The sequence below is a fragment of the Panthera uncia genome, chromosome B4 (genome assembly GCF_023721935.1).
Source record: "Panthera uncia isolate 11264 chromosome B4, Puncia_PCG_1.0, whole genome shotgun sequence".
NCBI classification, from domain to species: Eukaryota; Metazoa; Chordata; class Mammalia; order Carnivora; family Felidae; genus Panthera; species Panthera uncia.
Genome location: NC_064809.1, coordinates 103,040,558 through 103,061,763, shown reverse-complemented (window position 1 = coordinate 103,061,763; position 21,206 = coordinate 103,040,558). Strand labels below are relative to the sequence as shown.

At 36.1% G+C, this 21,206-nt stretch overlaps 1 protein-coding gene across 1 annotated transcript in view; it reads right to left on the bottom strand.

Moving 5' to 3' along the window:
• TMTC2 (transmembrane O-mannosyltransferase targeting cadherins 2) overlaps positions 1–21,206 on the bottom strand; it is a 399,137-nt gene that overhangs the window by 199,205 nt on the left and 178,726 nt on the right. The window contains exon 3 of the mRNA XM_049626018.1: positions 7,379–8,207. Within this exon, the coding sequence (XP_049481975.1) occupies positions 7,379–8,207 (829 nt within the window). The remainder of the gene's footprint in view (positions 1–7,378; positions 8,208–21,206) is intronic.

The window sequence follows — 21,206 nt, the reverse complement described above, 5'->3', positions numbered from 1 at the left end:
TTGTACAGAATGCATAAAAATGCTAGATCAAAAAATAAAAATATTTGTTAAGGAACGTATTAGTTGGTAGGAAAGTTAAGGGGAATCCCTAGGTCTAGAAACTGCTTGCAAGCAGGAATCCATAAGGGTAAACAGCTCTGAGGATGTCATTCACTCTGCATATGTGACGTTATGATGAACGAGGCCTTGGGCTTTAATCAGCTTTAAGTGAGAGTTCAGATTGCAGAAACCACATAAACTCAAGCCCCTGAAAGCAAACAGCCTAAAGAGATGAACTAGACAAAATCAAACAAACGAGCAAAAAAAAAAAAAAAAAAAAAAACAGACCTCAGAGGAGAAGGCAAATGCATTCTCTGTCAAAAATATCTGGACAAACAGAAAAAAAAGAATAAAAAAATTCCCTGGGAATTCCTATACATAAATCCACCTTCACAAAGTTTGGGGCAACACAACATCTGTTGTTCAAGTCCTCTCAAAGTAAAAATATGTTTTAAACTAATCTTGCAACAGAGATTTCCAAAAAGATAGTGTGAGAACATTATGTATAGCTTTGTGCAAATAAATTTGAAACTAGTTAAACTGAACAAGATCCAGGAAGAAAAAAAAAAATCCTGAAATCGATCCAAAAGTCAATCTTAAATGTTTTCAAAATCATGGAAGAAATGAAGAAAGTAGAATAAATTATGTCCACCTGTAAACAAAACCTCAGGCTCAGCCAGGTTTGCAGGCACATTCTGCCAATTATAAAGAAAAAGGTAACTCTAGTTTTACTCAAAATCTTTCAGCAAACACAAAAGAAGTAATACTCCCAAACTGATTCTGAAAGATTAATTGATTCTAAAACCAGAATATGATAGCACAAGATCCGAATTGCCAATCTCATTCAGGAACATGGGTAAAAAACAAATTTAGAAGAATATAAAAATGATAACACATTATAATTCCTGGGTTTACTCCACGAATGCAAAGTACATTCATTAGAAAATCTATTAATATAAATCATCAAATTAACAGATTGAGTGGGGGGAAATCTGTGACATTATCAATATTAATTCCTAAAAACAAATCTTAAACTAGAAATAAGAAGAAAACTCTACAGATAAAAGCATCTACAGAAAAACCTGCAAAATGCCCGTAATTAATGGTGAAATACTAAAAACATCCTTTTTTCAAGAAGAATGAGACAAAAAATTTGCTGTCATCACTTCTGTTTAACATTGTAATGGAGGTTCTAGCATAAAATAAAAGAAATTAATCAAAAGAAACAAAACTGAAAAAAGACAAATGGGGGAAGGTCTTCAAAGATACTGGTCTAATGTGTTCTTAACTGTGAAATGGCTACTTGTTTTGGTAGTATTCTTTAAACAGTATGTATACACATTTCTCATCTTTTCAGATATATTTAGGAAAAGCAAAAATGTTTGCATTTTAAGTATTAATCACAAAAACTAGTATGGAAATCAGAATAATTTAACTTCATATTTGTTTTAATAATATGCTAGTTTGAATTCCTTTGAAATATAGCCACTGGTAAAATGTATTCAATCTAAGGCAATGTTAATTATAGGTTTTAGAGTTTTCAAAAGCCCATAAAGATTCTAAAAGTTTTGTTATGGATAATTTTAAAGACAGGGTAAGTAGTGTGTCACCTGCTTCATATTGTGGTCCAGTATTTTTTTTCCCCCATACAACTGTACTTGGGGTCATGAGAGCTGGAACTAAAGAAAAGATTTATATGTCACTTCCGTTCTTAGAGGCAAGGAAACCTGATGCTTTGGAACGTCTGTAGCTACCCCATCCCAACTAAAAAGCAACCACTGATTCCTTCAAAACTCAAATGTTTTAAACTGGCCTTATTTTTTAACAACTTAACATATTTATTTTTTTTAAATACTTTGGTTGAGCTAATGAGACATTTTCATTTTATTCTTGCCACTCCCATTATTTTATATTTTAATTTTCTACTCAAGAGAGAAGAGATGGATTGAGGTGAAGCCACATAGAATTTCTCTACTCTGTGGAAGCCTGAATTAACTTTGTAGTATTTTTCTCGCAATCAGCCTTTCCTGGTGCTTTTTGCTAGCTCCCTCCTATCACATCTCTCTGTTAAAAGTGAAAATCTGTATTTTACAGCTTTTTAACCCAGGCCAGCTGGTCTTAAGTAAAATGCTACACTCATTGCCCTTCCTGACTTTACTGCTAAATTTTATTTTTTATAAAAATTTAAACCCCTTTTAAAATATTTTCATCTTACTTCAGAAATAACAAAATAAATTACCTAAGAAATACGGGAACATTTACTATACAATTTCAGTGTTAGCTGTTTAAATGCTAGCAGTTCACCACAATTAAAGAAGACACTCAACGAGAGGTAAACAAAAACTCAGACCATAAAATCTACAATGAATTAGTCAAGTTTCACATGACTTGAAGGTTTAGATTTCACTTAAATTATGAGTTGTTTCCTACGTAAAATGCTATTCCCTCAACACACTTGCTGCTTGAAATCAGAAACTACATGGGGTTGAAACAGCACTATCAGTTTTACATAATTCCAGGAAGAAAGAAAAATTGTCAAACTCCGTATGGCTGCAACAACTATTTTCTATCCTTTTCAATATCAAAATGGGCAGTGTTTGTCATGTGCATAAAGACGAACTGAGTATAGAACCCTTGGGTAATCACCTTTAGAGTTTTAAATATGTGTGTCATTAAATATACATCACTTATATCATTTCACATATTTACATTAGAAACAGACATTAAAACAAACTTTAGCTTTTGGACAAGTTTTCCTTGGATTAACCCTGTTTAATTGCGCCTATTTTTCAAGAAATTATTTTCAAACAATTAAAAATCATAGTCATGTTGTTTAAAGCAAATTGATAGTTAATAAACAAACTCTCCTAAGGAAATTACTTGATTTTTCTAATCTATAACTTAAAAAAATTTAAATGCCTTTGGGATACCAGATATGCCACCTATCTGCTATCATTCTTTAAGTTTATGTGTTCACTGATCTGTTTCTGTATAATAACTTTGCTAGTCTGTGCTTATGACCTTAATGAATAAAGAAGTGGGCAAGTAGTTGGTTTTAAGGAAGATGGTGATGAGCTTGAGGTACTGGCAAAACATCCAAGTGGAAAAGTTCCACGTGGATAAGAGGTCATGAGGAAAATAATTTAGAAATTCAATTACACATTTACCAACCCCCTACTATATATGCCAGGAAGTGTTCTAGAATCTATACAAAAAGGAAAATAAAGGCAATCTTTGGACAGAACCTTGAGAATGAATCAATTTAGGAAAGAGGCCATCCTATAGAAGAAAGAGGTGTGGAAAATGAGAGAAAGAAAATGAAAATTGGGTAGTGCCTTCAAAAAAGCCACAGTAGCAGATCGATGGTACCCAATTCTCCAGAGAGCCAAACATATGGGGATTTAGAGAAAGCCAGAGGCCACGAAGAAGTGTGGTCATACATGTAACCACTTTTAATGAATTAAAAAATGTTTTTTTTCAAGCAGATACTAATCAATATGGTTTCCAAAATATGTTGTTTTAAACACACACACACACGCCCGCATACAAACACTTTCAAATATTATGTGTGTTGCTCCTTAAAGCAGTCATCAGAGAAAATTTCCTCTTTCCTAAGCACAAAAATGCAAAGAGTCATTGTGAAATCAGCAAACTACAGTAATCAACTATGTCTAGTATTTTCCTGACATTATCAACCACATAATGAGACAGGACTTGTGGTTTACATAGTCCAAATCAGCTATCATTTCTCCACTATCCAGATTTAAACCATAAATTAGCAGCATAGTCACTACGACAGGCTTCACCCATCATCATTTGCATCCAATCAGTTAATGACTGGCAGCTGTCTACAGGACCCATTACTGAAGGCAACAGCTTTAATGTATAATGCTTCATGAGGCTTCAAATCATATTCTGTTAAAGCACATGGTAGACTGAAGTGCTCTAAAATTTGCAAAAGCTTTCAAAGGAGGGGGAAAAAATAACTCAATGAAATAACTGTAATCTCTGACAACCTTAAAAAGAACTGGCTTTAAAGGGTTTCTAATCTTTTGCTAGACTCAAATAACAGGAGACTAAAAAAAAAAAAAAAAATACCTAAAGGAAGATCACTACCAGTCTCATAATTCCTAAGGAAGTAATCATAGCCAGCACTATTATTAGCATGTTATAAATAGAAAAAAATAAAGAACCTAGTTTTGCCTTGTATCAAAATGGAAGCATATGGCACGGAAGGGACTCATGGAATCCCAAACTACCTCCATTTCCAATTCTATCCCTCTTATTATGAAGTATATCTCAGTTCCTTATCTATCAACAGCATAATATTTAACACTTTCATCTTCTTCAATGCATATAGATCGTATCTCTAAAACTGATTATAAATTCTTCAGGGAGAAAGACTATGACTTTAACATTTATTATTCAATATATTCATTACAGAATGCCTTCTCTTCTCTAACAGGCAAGAAAACAGAAGCAGGGAGGTCAAGTGAGAGGCTTTTAGTAGTAATCCCATGAAAGATGATGGTGGCTTGGGCCATAGTGGTAGTAGTAGAGGTGATAAAAAGTAGCCAAGTTCTGGACATATTTTTAAAGACAGAACCAAGAGGAGTTGCTGATGAAGCGGATGTCAGTGTTAAAGAAAAAGAAGAGGTATGGATGACTCTAAAATAGTGGTCAGAGTTGCTGGGAAAATGGAGTTACCATCAACTGAGATGGTCAAAGCTGTAAGTAAAACAGGGGTACAGGTGATGGTGATGGGGTTGCAGGGCGGGAAGAGGGGAGGGGTACAGGGTTCAGGAATTCAATTTTTTTTTTTTTGAGAGAGAGAGAGCAAGTGGGGGAAAGGGGCAGAGGTAGAGAGAAAATCTTAAGCAGGCTTCATGCCCAGCACAAAGCCAGACACAGGGCTCAATCTCACCATGGTGAGATCATGACCTGAGCTGAAATCAAGAGTCAGATGCTTAACCCACTAAGCCACCCAGGCACTCCCCAGGAATTCAATTTTTGAGGTTTCAAAGGACTCATAATACTAGTCAGTGATATATTCACTTAACTAATAATATTGAGAGCACCTAAATATTACTTTAGCACTTCTCAAGTACTAGGAAGGAGACAGGAAAATATATTGGAGGAAATGCTTCATAATTGTTTTACTGAGTGAATGGATAAAGAATCAAGCATTTTAACCATGTCACCAAAATAACTTAATCAAAATTGGAATTATAACTATTAAAAGTATATTAGCCAAATATATCTAGAAATGTATCTGGAAAGTACCTAGGAGTTTACAAAATGCTTTTCCACCTATGCTGGGACAGGGACAGCATACTCTAGCATCTGAATATCTGCTCCTCCCTCCCCCTCCCCACCCCCCACACACTTCTTCAAGAGTAATGAAATTTGGCTGGATACTTGGCTTCTCAGGAATAAGATAACATTTTCCAGCCTTCCTTACAGCTAGGTGTGGCCAATAGTCAGTGAGCACACATGGTGTGTGCAATTTCGTGATACACTCTTAAAGAGAATGGGTACACCCACCACTTGCACTTTTTTCTCTCTTCCTGTTAGCTGAAGTGCTGATGTGATAATGAGCCATCTTGGACCATGTGGACAGGGTGACACTACTGAGATGGCAAGGGAACAAAAGAGAAGGAGCCCGAATCCTGAAAACCCATGGCGCCATCTTATCAGCTCTGGGCTGCGTATACTTAGATTGTTACATGAAAGAATAAAGCTTCTATCTTAGTTAAGCCACTGTTATCTTGGCTCCTTGTTACAGTAGGTTAACCTGAAACTTAACCAATGAATTTAATAGATCTGCAGAACGACCCTGTAATGAAATTAACACGCTGGCTTTTTTGTTTTTCATTCCTTACAATGTATCTGGTTTTAAACAGCAGGAAAATAAACTGGCAACATAGCCTTGCTTTATATACTTTCATCTACCAGTGAAGAAAAACCAGCTGAAAAGCATTCTGTGAGAACTGATTGCAACATGTTTTACAGCAAGAATTGGGTTCATGCATTCACTAAACTGTGCAGCATTCACTACCTACAAAAGCCACATGGTAAAGATTTGTTTCCACACAACTGAGGAATTCTCTGCTATGCACTAGCTCAATTTTAATGTTTCTACTCCCATTAAAATCCCTGCAATCTATTAAGTGTTGCAAGTACCAACAATTACCTCCTTGGCTTAAAGAAATGAGTAGCTGCTCGCTGAACTCTTAATTGGCAATCAGATAAGGATAACAGAGTTGCTTCTGGGGTATCTAGATCTTTGCATATATATCCCAAGACCCATCAGTATGTCACTCCATACATTTGGAACAGTTTTACACTTTTTGTATTTGAATACTGGTTCAGAACTGTGTTAGGAAAAGTAGGAAAAGTCCAGTTCAAATGCTATTCAGCTACCATAATGTAAAAGATAAATAACTTTAAAAATGGTTTATGAAGAAAAGAACTAGTTAGCACTGTTTACCATGATATATTTCTGCACTTAGAGGTGCACTTGTTTTCATTTAACTGCTCTCTGGCTTCTATCATTATTTCATTGCCTAAACCAGAGAAATCACTGTAACAGCTTTGACTACTCATTTATGCTTTGAGGGAGACTTTCTATTCTGGCTAAAGAGTCTGTGATTTGCTAAAATAGTTTTCTAAATCAAAAACAATAATGAAATATATGATCAATCTTATTGTATAGTGAAGTTTATTTCCCTAAGTGACTTAAGAACTCTTAAGTAAGAATGTGCTAGCTGCCTGGCAACATCCAGGTTATTTAGCCTCTCGGCAAAGCTAAGGGTGACTCACACTTGTATGCGTGCACACTGACACCTAGAGACACAATTCCAAGATTCAGAGGTAGCCTTACCTCCAAATCTTTTAAAGATGTCGATGCAAGTCGTATGCTATTTCCTCAGGCAATGTTTGGAAAACAGGAAAGCTAACATATACTCAAGAGGGACAGCCTGACTTTCATTACATGATGAAAGAGATGATGTCTATTTAAGTATTTAAAATATAGAAACCAAGCATTTTTCTCAATTCTTACGACAGTCAATACTTTTACACACACATTCTAATTCCTCTGGACAAATGCAGTCCAGAACGTAAGAAAATACCTGCCTATTCCAAATACGGAATTCTGGATACGTCTTTAATTGGCTGCACTGCTCATCTCTTCAAAAAATGAAATGAAAGAGAGATAGAGGTATTGTGTAAAAGGACCTTTTTTCCTCCTTAATACTGTGTTTTTAGGCAAGAAGCAAGGACATAAAAAGGCACAGTGAGTAAACTGTCCAGGCAAAAGTATAAAATAAAATATTACCTTTAGCTGGGTTTACTTTTATCCCTGACCTATACAGCATTTCCTCATTCTGCCAGTCTCCATTCCTGATTGCAGTCTTGAGTCCATAGAAAACAATTAATGTAGCTGTAGCATAAAAAATCAAGCTCTTGAGAAACCGCTTTTGGACTTTGACATAAAGGGCTCTGGCACCCACTGTAACAAGGAGGCAGAAGCCCATACTAGGGATATACAATACTCGCTCTGCAATTACAAAGCCCACATAGAAAAACAGGTTCGTGGCAGGAACAAATGGTATTATTAACAAAGATAAAGAAAGAACAACAATGTTCTCGGTAGAAGGAAGTTGTGTTCTCTGTGATACATTATTTTTAATGCCATTTTCTACTTTGGATGCAAAGCTGGGCTTAATCTCTGAGTTCCGGTACTCCACATCTGAATGGCAGCTATGTCCATTTGCATTCTGCTTGCCATTTGTTACAAATTTCCCATTGCATTCTCTTTCCACGCCTGGGCTCTTCAAGCCATAGTAGGCAAGGAGGAGGAGTCCGACATAGAAGGCCACAGTGTGTAGGTTTCTCCAATCACAAATTGTTTTCAGCAGAGGCACAGCATCCATTGACCAATCAAAACTGAGTGTATCTGGGCATAGCAACAGCCAAAGGTTCTTGGTTGGCAAGTAGAAGAAAGTGAGCGTCCGAGCCAAAAGGCTATCCGAATCAGCAGCTGGGTTGTCAGAGTTGGAAAAGCTTGGTGGCTTGTTTCCCATCCAGTATAATCGGGCACCCAAAAGCGAAGTCCCCCAGAAAGTTAACAAACTAATGCTGAGGAAAAGAGACAAGTTCTTCCTCTGAAACCAAAAGAGAAGGGGAAAAAATTAAGACCATCGGCAATACAGCATGGGAACACAACATTTAGAGACAAAAAGACATTCTGAAGTGGACAGTTCAAACCACATTAGGTCTTAAATACATGACTTTATTTCCATCTCCTTTTAAACAAGTTTAGGGGGAAATTTAACCTGAAAAACAATGGACTCTGGAAGCCTACTTTGTACGTGACTTTTGATGAGCATTTTTTATTTTTTCTTCTTGTTCTAAAATACCAATAACCAAAACTTCACTTTCTTGACCTCTATAAAATGGATTGAATGTATTTCCCTCTCAGAACTGTGTCGGGTTAAATTGAGACCACAGTGTAAAAGTACGAGTACTGTGCATGGGATACAGAAGACATCTGATAACGATCTTCTTTCACCTTGGGGTTTAGATTCTAGGGAAAACCAAGAGCAGGCATGCCCCAAAATATGGAGTATGACAAGATTCTGCTTGGCTCAAGGGAATAACAGCATTTAGCTCTGTCTATGCCAGTCATCATTTCACTGTCTTGAATTTTCTTGCAGAATTTATAAACCAGGCTTTCATCTGCTACCCCATGCTGTCACTGACATCAGTGACATCAAACATTTAATAACACTCTTCATGAATCCCAAATTTCCCACACCGATGACAACTTTCTAAAAATAAAATGACTTCAATAATGTACTTCCTTATTTCAAGAGAAAGACGGAAAATTACAAGAAGAAGACCAAAGGGCATTCTTGCTAATGAGAATTTTCTGGCAAAGTCTTTCAACCTGAGTGAGAATGTAGTGACCTCAAACAATCTAAGTCCTGAAGAGGCAATGGAAAGGGGGAGGGATGGATAGTATATCCCAATTTTAATGATTCCTTGGTAATGCAATATCTTACTGCTCACATTGACACTGTATATAATTATACATTAATGACAACCAGAATGGTGCTTGGAGACTTAAAGATATGACAAATATTTAGTTTAAACAACAACCCACAGGGGCCTCTAGGTGGCTCAGTCGGTTAAGCATCTTATCTTCAACTCAGGTCATGAGTTTGAGCTCTGTGTCAGGGTCTGTGCTGACAGCTCAGAGCCTGGAGCCTGCTTAGGATTCTATCTCCCTCTTTCTCTGCCCGTCCCCACTCACTCTCTCTCTCTTTCTCTCAAAAATAAATACACATTAAAAAAATGTTTAAACAACCCACAAAAGGCAACAACAGCACAAATATAAATGGGACTACATCAAACCAAAACACACACACACACACACACACACACACACAAACAACAACAACAACAAAAAAAAAAAAACCAAAAAACCACTTCTGTAGAGCAAAGGAAACCATCAACACAATAAAAAGGCAATCTAAATATTTTCAAATCATGTCTGATAAGGGGTTAATATTCAAAACATATAACTCATACAACTCAAAAGAAAAAAAAAATAATCTGATTAAAAGTTGACATAGGATCGAAATGGACATTTTTCCAGGGAAGACAAAGAGATAGTCAACAGATACATGAAAAGGTACTTAACATTCACTGATCACCAGGGAAATTTAAACCAAAACTACAGTGTGATATCACCTCACACCTATTAGAATGGCTATTCTCAAAATGACAAGAAATAGTTAAGTGTTGGCAAGGATGTAGAGAAAGAAAAAAAAAACACTTTTGCAGAGCTGGTAGGAATGTAAATTAGTGCGGCAACTATGGAAAACGGTATGGAGGTTCCTCAAAAATTGAAAATAGAACTACCATATGATCCAGAAATTCCACTTCAGGTATTTTTACAAAGAAAACAACATCACTATCTTAAAAAAAAAAAAAAAAAATCTGTTCCCCTACGTTTATTGCAGCATTATTTATAAGAGCCAAGACATGGAAACAACATAGGTGTCAATAGACAGATGAAAAATAACAAGCATGCTATATATATTCGATGGAGTATTATTTGCCCACAAAAAAAGAAGGAGGGGAGCCTGGGTGTTTAGTTGTTGAGTGTCTGACTCTTGATTTCAACTCAGGTCATGATCTCTCCATTCATGTGATCGAGCCCTGCATCAGGCTCTGAGCTGAGAGCGGTGAACCTGTTTGGGATTCTCTCTCTCTCCCTCTCTCTGCCCCTCCCCAGGTCACGCTCACTCACTTGCTCTCTCTCTTTCTCCCAAAATAAATAAATAAGATTAAAAAGAAGAAGAAGAAGAAGAAGAAGAAGAAGAAGAAGAAGAAGAAGAAAGAGGAGGAAATCTTGCCATTTGCAACAACCTGGATGGATACTGAGGACATTATGCTAAGTGAAATACGTCAGCTGGAGAAAGACAAACACTTAACCTTAAAAAACAAAAACCCCAAAGTCACAGAGAAAGAAAACGGATTGGTGGTTGCCAGAGACAGGGATGAAAGGCTTGTCAAAATGGATGAAGGGGTGAAGGTGGTCAAAGGTACAAACTTTTAGTTATAAGATAAATAAGTTCTGGAGATGTCATGTACATCATGGTGTCTACAGTTAACAAAACTGTATTGCATATTTGAAAGGTGCTAAGAGAGCAGATCTTAAAAGTTGTTATCACAAGAAAAAAATGTGTGTGTGGTAACAGATATTAACTTACTGTGGTGATCATGTGCATTATATACATACACCAAATCATATGTTGTACATCTAAAACTGATACAATGTTAAACGTCAATTATACCTCCATTTTAAAAAGTCCACAAAGAGCAATATATCTTACGCATGTACAACCTCTATTAAAACAGTCTCTGTGTATTATATGCAACTGCCATTGGATTCTCTTCCTCAGACTCTTTCTCGTTCACCCCACCTTCAATTGCTGGAAGCCACAGAACTGGTCATGGACCATCCCCTCCATTTCTATTGTTAACCTAATGATCTTAGCAAAGGTCCGTAATTTTAAAAAATATTAATATATGCTAACGATTCCACCTTAACCTTCCTTCATCTCCACAGTCATTTATTCAATTGCCTGTTGGGCACATTCACGTAGGTACTTCAAATTCAAAATGCCCAATATAGAACTTTGTACCTTCCCAACACTAAATAGTTCCTCCTCCAATCACCACCACAGAAGGTGGTAAAACTATGTAACCAGTTTCTTCTTTCCAGCCTTTCTCCTTCCCTCCACATTCGATCCATTACCAAGTAGTCTGTCACTTCAGAATACATGCCAAATCTGTCCATTTCTCACCATCCCTTCTGTCATCATTTGATTCTCAAATGCCCTCTCTTGAATTAGCACGATAGTCTCTTTGTAACTGGTGACCCAGCACTTTTTAACATAGATTACATTGTTCCCAACTTTTAAAATCATGAAAGGGATCTTCCTCTAAGACCTTGGAAATTATCACTTCCAAAAAAAGTTTCTAATTCATAGAGTTGTGTGTGCATGCGTGTGTGTGTGTGTGTGTGTGTGTGTGTGAGAGACAGAGAGAGAGACAGAGACAGAGACAGAGACTGAGAGAGAGACAGATGTATTACTTTTAAGTGTGAAAATTATTTTGAAAACTATTTTAAATATTTAAAGAAGTGGTACTTCTAGGTATAAAAGAAATGAGGAGGTTAGAAGTTAAAAATTCAAAATAAGGAAAATGAGAAACAGCAAACAGTTGGAAATTATGAGAATTTTAAGAGATGGTATTGTTAAATATCAGATCACAGTAATGATAAATTCACAGAATTAACTGCCTCAGTGTTTTAAAACATCTGTGGCAAACTTCAGTTCAAAAGTATTTGGGGTGCCTGGGTGGCTCAGTCAGTTAAGCATCTGACTCTTGATTTCGGCTCAAGTCATGACCTCACAGTTCATGAATTCCTGACCCACACTGCACTATGAGAGCACAGTGCCTGCTTGGGATTCTTTTTCTCTCTCTCTCTCTCTCTCTCTCTCTCTCTCTCTCCCTGTTCATGCATGCTCGCTCGCTCTTGCTTTCTCTCTCTCTCTCAAAATAAAAAAAAAACTTAAAAAACAGTATTTCATATAATTATTTATGGAATTTTTAATGGTAAGGGGAGTAATATGTTCAGTCATCACCAATATTTCACTTTCTGGAATATTGGAAAATTCTGGAAAAATAAAAAGGTTCAGACTCATTACCATCTAAAAATAACTTTCACAAACCCAGAAAAAGTCTCTTCTTTATTGAGCTACAATTAGGAATTAAGACAGACAATTAGCCTCAGCATTTTGTTGTTGTTATTGTTATTCTTGGCTTAGTTTATCAAATCGATTCAACTCAGTTATTTGTAAGATAAGGTATGAGAGTTCTTATGAATTGCCACCACAGACTTGAAAGTTAAAACTACTAAAAATCCACACTCCGAAGATGAGAAGTCTAAGTCCAGGAAAGGGAACGTGATCTGAGTATAATCTTTGATGGTGGCATTGGGAAGTGACTGCAGTTTAATAGTGAAAACATAATGAATTCTTGAGCATACCATTAAGACTGCTGGCTGGGGCAGGCACTATCCTACTGCACACTGGATACATACCCATGAGAAGACAGACATAGACCCTAAGCTTATAGAGTTTACAAGTTCTATTCTGTCTAGAAAAACACTTGAGGAGGAGAAGAATCACAGTGCCTTAAAAGAAAGCTTTCAAATCTAAAGAACCATCAATATTAATTGTGAACTTCTAAAAATACCGATGCCCTTGTCTGACTAATAACTCCATAGGAGATCCTAATGCAGCCAAAGCTGAGAATTGTTACCTATTTGTACAAGTCTAATTCTTAGCACTGACACTGAAAATACTGTGGGATTCTGGCTTTCATTTCACAAAGTTTTAAGGCATATTTTTCTCATTCTAAGTGAATAAATCATAATGAAACATAAATAATACTTTCTCCCAGGCTCTGGGACAAATTGGATTCTTAGTATAATAAATGAGTATCATGAAGGTCAGGTTACAAAGGAATTGAGATCTCTGTAATAAGTATAATTCAGAGCTGAAATATTCGAGTCTTGTTGCAATATACAGAAGACAAAAAAATTTTTTTTGCCCCGGGGGGTGGGGGTTGGGGGGGAATAGGCTCCTAAATGTGAATCACAAAAGGCAAATAATACAACAGAAAAAAAAAAAAAAAAGATTAAAAAATACAGACAGGAAATTCAGAGAAAATACAATTATTATAATAAACAATTATAACTCATTTCCAATAAAAATGAAAAATAAAGTAAAAAGACCATATTTCAAAGAATCTAAGTGAAAAAAAATATTGGAAAAAAAAGAATTGGCTATAAAAGTATAAAAGTCGCTAAAATTGGGCGCCTGGGTGGCGCAGTCGGTTAAGCGTCCGACTTCAGCCAGGTCACGATCTCGCGGTCCGTGAGTTCGAGCCCCGCGTCAGGCTCTGGGCTGATGGCTCGGAGCCTGGAGCCTGTTTCCGATTCTGTGTCTCCCTCTCTCTCTGCCCCTCCCCCGTTCATGCTCTGTCTCTCTCTGTCCCAAAAATAAATAAAAAACGTTTAAAAAAAAAAAAAAGTCACTAAAATTGTGTTGAAACAAGAATCATTACAAATTGGGAAAATATAAATTAGTTTGGTAAGAAATTTGGAAGTATTAAGATAATTAATAATTTTTGTAATCTATTATTTGGTAACCTAATTTTTTTAATGTTTATTTTTTATTTTTGAGAGAGAGAGAGAGAGAGTGGGAGCAGGGCAGGGGTCGGGAGAGAGGGAGACACAGAATCTGAAGCAGGCTCCAGGCTCTGAGCTGTCAGCACAGAGCCCAACGCTGGTCTCAAACTCCTGAGCCATGAGATCATGACCTGAGCCAAAGTTGGAAACTTAACTGACTGAGCCGTTTGGGCACTACTATTTGGTAACCTAGATTTAGTTACTCTCTAACAAAACCTCTTAGATGTAAATACAAAGGTTTCTAATGCAGCATTGATATAAAAGCAAAAATAAGGAAATAGCTAAAAATTTCGAAAGTATGGAAATACATCATGGGATATCAATATGGCTCTATAAAGCAACTAAAAGGAATAGACCAAGGGCGCCTGGGTGGCTCAGTTGGTTAAGCATCCACCTCTTGAGTTAGGCTCAGGTCATGATCTCATGGTTTGCTGGATCATACCCTGCACTGGGCTCCGCACTGGGTGTAGAGCCTGATTAATATTTTCTTTCTCTCCCGCTTGCACATGTGCACGCATGCTCTCTCTCTCTCTCTCTCTCTAAACGAATAAACTACACATATCAACAACATATAGTATATAGATACATATATTTACATATGTATGCATATATACCAACATGAAAAATACTGTAGAGCAATTAAGTAAATGAACCAAATCATTAGATAGTAACATGACTCATGAAAACTCAGGTTGCAAAAAATGTATATTATAAAATTATATACGCCATTCAGGAAAAAATCTCATATTTTTCATAAATGCATACAATATATATGTAGAGTCTTCCCCCGCCCCCCTCACGCATAGAAATAATTGCACCAAACATGAGATGATGAAATCTCTAGGGCAGGGCATGGAAGGAAGATGGATGGATGGATGAAAAGACAAAGATGGCTTCAAATTTGTGAGTAGTTGCCATTTATTCACGGCCCCCCAAAAAATGTAGCAGAAAAAAAAAGTTTTGACAATCTGATATATCTAAACTGACATTTCTTGGGTTAAAACAATTTTTTGAAACAAAAATACAAACAAATAATATTAACAAATCTAAACTCTGGTTATGGACACATAAGTGTCTATGTGTTAGTTCATATACTTTGCATGTTGAGTATTTACTGTAGCAATTATTTTATAATAAGTTTCTCAACCTTAAAAAATACTTTTCTATATCCTAATTCAGTCTATCTACAATTATTTTGTAATCCTTACCTTAATTTTGATAGAACATTTCTTAATTACCCAAGAAAATTAGATAAAAATACAATGAATCCAAATGGAGATAGAAAATTATAAAACTATTACCTAAAAATGTTCTTTTAGGTCTAGGATATAACAATTGGCACATCTCTGAATCCCCAGAGATCAATACAGAGCCTAACATTTGTAGGCATTCAAATAAATGACTCTTAAAAACACTGACCCTCAAACCAAAAGTCAGTTTTTTGTCATTATCTCACACATTTTAAATCCTGTTATGGTAAATCCTCTCTCCCAATCCCCCACACAAAGAATTAAATGAAATAATAATGCACAACTCCAAAGCCAACTCGGTTGTCATCATACAGAGAAACCTGGCCTTGCACCTTCATATCACAACTTTTCTGCTTGACTCCATATCTCTCCATGGAAAATACACATAAAAGCAATGACATGTTCTGGAGAGCCATGTTCCTGAGTACAACTTCATGCCAAAAGTAGAATTAGAAATGGGAAAATGATTACATCCCTAAGAAGAATCGTTATCAGATACATTCTATGTCAATTACTGAATGGACAGGATTCCTTCATGTCTTACTTTTATTTTTTAAATGTTTGCTTATTTTTGAGAGAGACAGAGAGAGAGAGAGCGGGAGAGGGGCAGACAGAGAGAGAGAGAGAGAGAGAGAGAGAGAATCCCAAACAGGCTCTATGCTGTCAGTACACAACCCGATGCTGGGCTCAAATTCATGAGTTGTGAGATCATGACCTGAGCCCAAACCGAGAGTGGGAGGGACGCTTAACCATGTGAGCCACCCTTCATGTTTTAAATCACTATTCATTTATAAAATTAAGTAAGTCAGCTTTGTAAAAGTTCAAATTTTTTTAAGTTAACCTCTTAAAAAGTTCTTTAACATTAAAAGGGAAATCAGCATAAGTCTCCATTTTATTAAAAAAATAGATATATATTTCTAATTTCAAAATTTTAGAGGGATTTTTCTGAACTGTCAGATATAGAAAATTGTAGAATGAAAATCAAATAAGGATATCAAGTTCATGGTTGACATTTTTATCTCTAGTCTTCGGAAACACTAATAGAATAAAAGCTATAATGAGCAAATAATGTGAAACTTATCATAAAACATCAAAATCTTTCTCACACATCACCTGAAATATGAAGGCAAAGCTGATCAGAAGAACCTGTCATATTAACTAGTGGTGATGCCTTTATACAAGCTCTGTAGTGCGTTATTTTCTTCTATGAGAGTCTTTGCCTAAAGAAATAGCACAAGAGAAGAGCAAAAATCAACTAGAACAGCTCCCCTCTCTACTATTCAAGGAAAACTGCCGTTCACAGTGGCAGCTTCAATATTGCCTTCTGATCTCAGATTCTGTGGGACATAAAGGAAACTGAAAAGGAATATTTTATACTCAATGAAAGAAAAATGTAAACATTCTGCCTTAGAGTATTAAAACCATCATGAGACTCATTTTTGGCAAACTAATGAAAATAAATTACTTAAGCATAAGGCTCATTTAATTCCAAATTAAGCCCTTGGCAATGATAGTAGAGTTGTAATAATAAAGCAGATAAAAATCAGTATTTGAAAGTTATAAGAATAACTGAGAGAAAAGGCTATCCAGACATAACAAAAATTTAGCATCCTTTACTTTGTATCCACTATTCATCATTGAAGTCATAAACTTTCCTTATATCAATAATATAGGATTTCTCCTAGCTGCCCTCCTTCTAAAATAGTTCTCATTGGAGACTCACCCCAAAACATGAATATAAAAGCATACTTTTCTGAAAATGTGACAAGAAGGGATGCATGGTTAAAGGTATAATTAGAAATTGTTTCTAGAACATATTCATATGATTTATCAAATTTCTGCCATCACCAAGTTGTCAGGGTATGTGTTTCCCCTAAAAGAAAAAAAACGGGCTTCCTTATTAAAAGTTACCCTATATACAAGACTGAAACTTTTTTTTTCCTGTACCAACTAACAGACAAAATAAAAGAATTTTAATGGTTAGCATTTTAAAAGATATGACGAGGTTCAACAGATGGGTATATCCAGTCTTTGTGGAGAAAGAATTTGAAGATTAAGGGCATAAAAAAATATGTTAGTGAGATATTCAGCACTTTAGATTATAAGGAGTTCTTTTGTTTATTCAATCTAACTTTATACTAGAGCATAATACCATCAAAAAGTATTTAGTTGTACCTATCCAGATAAACATATAGTAGCTTAATATATCAGTTACAGATTGAAATCCACTGATGAAAACTTAGACATCTTTTAGACCAAATTATAATTTACCAAACAAGATTGTCATCAGGGAGACTATGCTTATATAAAAATCTAAAGAGTATCAAAGCATATTTCATGTAATTTGATTTAATGAATGACAAGATACTTATCCAAAATTCAAGACCAAATATCATTGGGTTGATTTTGTAGTAAAAGGTCACCAAAGAAAATAGGGTTTTTTAAATTTTAATTATAATCACAAGTATTAGCCTATTTTAAATTCCTCATAATCTTTATTCCTCCATATGACACTAACATTGGTTAAAAATGGGCATTTTAGAATATTTTTAAAATGTAACATGAAGAGAAGAAACCTAAGATGACCATCTATTCTTTCACTTAAACATAAATATCCATGAATCCATACTGATAAGTAAAAGATAGATAGATAGATAGATAGATAGATAGATAGATAGATAGATAAAGGAGAGTAAGACAAATCTCCCTTGCAGATGAATGTCAAATAATATTACACACACACACACACACACACACACACACACACACACACACACACAGTCCACAGTCCACATCCAAGGAGAGAGAGCATAATCCTCACCCCATAAATACAGGTTGTGCATAGTGCCTTCTTCTAAAGAGAAAGGAGGGAATCGGGAGAGAATAACTTTGCAGTGGATAAACCTGAAAAACACTATCTCTGCCAGGTGATTAAGGTCAACCTTAATAGTGCTAAGTCATGTTGACAGCATGTACCCTTAATCCCTCGATGATATGTGATGAAAATGTCACTTTACTGGTGTTCTTCCTGTCTAAATCCATAAACCCAGTTGAATCATGAGAAAACCATCAGGCAAATTCCAGTGGAGAACGTTATACAAAATACCTGACTAGGAATCCTCAAAACTGTCAAGGTTATCAAAAACAAAGTCTGAGAAAAATCACAACCAGGAGAAGCCTAGGACTCATGACAAATAAATGTAATGTGCTATCCTAGATGGCATTCTGGAACAGAAAAAGGACATTAGGTAAAAATGAAGGAAATCTAAGTATGAACATTAGTTGATAATAATGTATCAGCACTGGTTAATTAATTGTAACATATATATTATACTTGCGTGTGATATCAGTAAATAGGTGGAACTGAGTGTGACCTACATGGGGACTTTGTTCTATCCAATTTTTCTGTAACCCTAAAACTGTTCTAAACAACAAAGACTATTTAAAGAATGGTTGTAACTAGAATAAAACCCTTTAGCAACCAAATGAAATTAGATGGGCTTTGATAGATCAATATCTAAAAGCTGTGAATGAAGAAATATCAATTGAAAATGAACATCAGGGGTGCACCCCAGTGGCTCGGTGGGTTAAGCGTCCGATTTTGACTCAGGGCATGATCTCCTGGTTTGTGAGTTCGAGCCCCATGTTGGGCTCTGTGCCGACAGCTCAGAGCCTGGAGCCTGCTTCAGATTCTGTGTCTCCCTCTCTCTTTCACCCTCCCCTACTCACACTCTGTCTCTGTCCTCTCTCTCTCAAAAATATTAAAAAAAAAAAAAAAAAAAACCAAAAAAAAAAAAAAAAAAAAAAATGAACATTAAGTGCATATTAACATTTTAACTGCTTTCAAAGTCGATCTAATAAGACGGAACAACAGAAGGAACTAGAACTCAGGTTAAATGAGCACAATAACTTATACATATTGTATGAGAGATAATATTAATTTCAAATCCTGTTTGGTTTTTGTCGGACACTCTACATTAATTGTAGTATACTATAAATACCCAAATGAGAAACAAACATCAAGGGAAGGATGTTTCTAAGCCCATTACTATGGTGTGTTTGTTGGCATGGTGACCCATTCTTCCTCATTAAGCTAACATGGGGAAATCAAGCAGTTAGCAATTTCTTGCATACCCATGGCAGGCTCCTTCTAGAGCTAACTATTAGGAACTGAAGTACCCAAAGAGTTCAATTACTGGAACTGTAAGGGGTGTGCCACAGCCCCTAACCCATTACACTAAAAGCAAGCCCCTGAATGCCAGCCTTCAGAGTAATCTTGTTTAGCTTAAAATAAGAGGTTTAACACTTCCCACCAGGCAGTGCACTATGGTCAAATCGGGTTAGCCACGAAACAATCCAGCCTTTATGAAGAAAATATGTGAAGAAAATATCCTTTTGTCACCTAAGAAACAAAAAATACTTGAAACAAAAGAAGACACCTCTTTTTGACTATCAAACCACTTTTGGTTTTTATTAGATTCCTTTCCTTGCGCTTTAAGAATACACCTAACGGGGGGAATCAAAATAAAAGAGCGCAACATTAATTGAATTTGGGAAAGGAACTCCTTTCTATCCATCTTTCCTCAAGTGGGCAACTGCATTGCAAATGCATTTCCTGCGCCAGTGGATTAAACTGTAACATTCTTTTAACTCTGTGTGGCTTTAGTGCAACAAACCAGCCATTATGAGATGTGTTCCAGTCTCATTAATGAGTTAAGCATGTGAGCCCAGCATTTTGGAAACCTAAAGAGACAAATTATAATGAGACTTCACTCAGTGGGAAGGCCTAGACATAGCCTTCTTCTCTCAAAGATATCATAATAGCCAGCTATTTAATGAGTGTGGGACTTTCCTATGAAGATACAATAGACACCAATAAAAAAAGGAAGACTTCACGCAGACAAATAAAACTTAATATATACATCGTATGGGTAGGTATCCGTTAATAAACATCATTTCAATGCTTATTATTTTGAAATGGAAATATGCTCTCCCTCTATAATTATTTGTGTCTTCTGCTAAATATAGAGCAAATTCAATGTCAAAGTAGACACATGATTATTTTCTTTTACTCACAGATAAAAATGTAGCCCTTTATCTAAACATTTTTCATGTCGATTTTGTCCTTATTCTCAAAACGCCACACTGATTTATAAAATAACTTGTTTTATTGGGAAACTGAGGCAGAGTAATTGGTGTTTTGAAAGAAAATTGTTCACTTGAGAAAACATCCATCAATTTTGTAATTCTGTAACTGAATTTTGTAATTCAATATCTGGTAATTACAACTATTCAGAAATTCCCAGACAACACTGTGGCATGCATTCAGGCATTATAATTATTAGTCATTCAGAGCAGAATCAAACAGAACTGGAATCCTCACAAGATCAGCTGAGTAGCAAATTCTGGGTTTACTAAGCAAGCAAAGGGGTCATTACCTATTCTCCCCCCTTACTTCTCCTAAAAGATAAAAGTGTAAATAAACAACCATGCCAAATTTTCATGTACATCAGAGCAGTAAAGGGAGTTACAGTTATTAGAATCTGTTACAGAAAAAAATAACTCCACATCCAAATCTTTGTTGAGTGGACTATTTGGTTAATTCCCTTTAATATAGGAAGAGATGTAAAAAGCAGCAAACTGGAGCTAATAGCAGTAACCTAGAGCCAGTGATTTGAAATTCCTTTAATGTTTGTTTGTTTGTTTATTTTTACAGAGAGAGAGAGAGAGAGAGAGCCCCCCCCCCCCCCCACACACACACACACACTGGGGGTAAGGGCAGAGAGAGGGAGAGAGAGAGAGAGCCCCCACACACACTGGAGGTAGGGGCAGAGAGAGGGAGAGGGAGAGGGACAGGGAGAGGGAGAGGGAGAAGGAGAGGGAGAGGGAGAGGGAGAGGGAGAGAGAGAGAGAGAGAGAGAGAGAGAGAGAATCCCAAGCATGCTCTGCACTGACAGTGCTCAATCTCAGGAACCCAGGGCTCAATCTCAGGAACCATGAGATCATGAGCTGAGCTGAAATCAAAATCAGTTTAACTGACTGAGCCACCCAGGTGAGCCTGAAAATACTTTAAAAACAAAAAT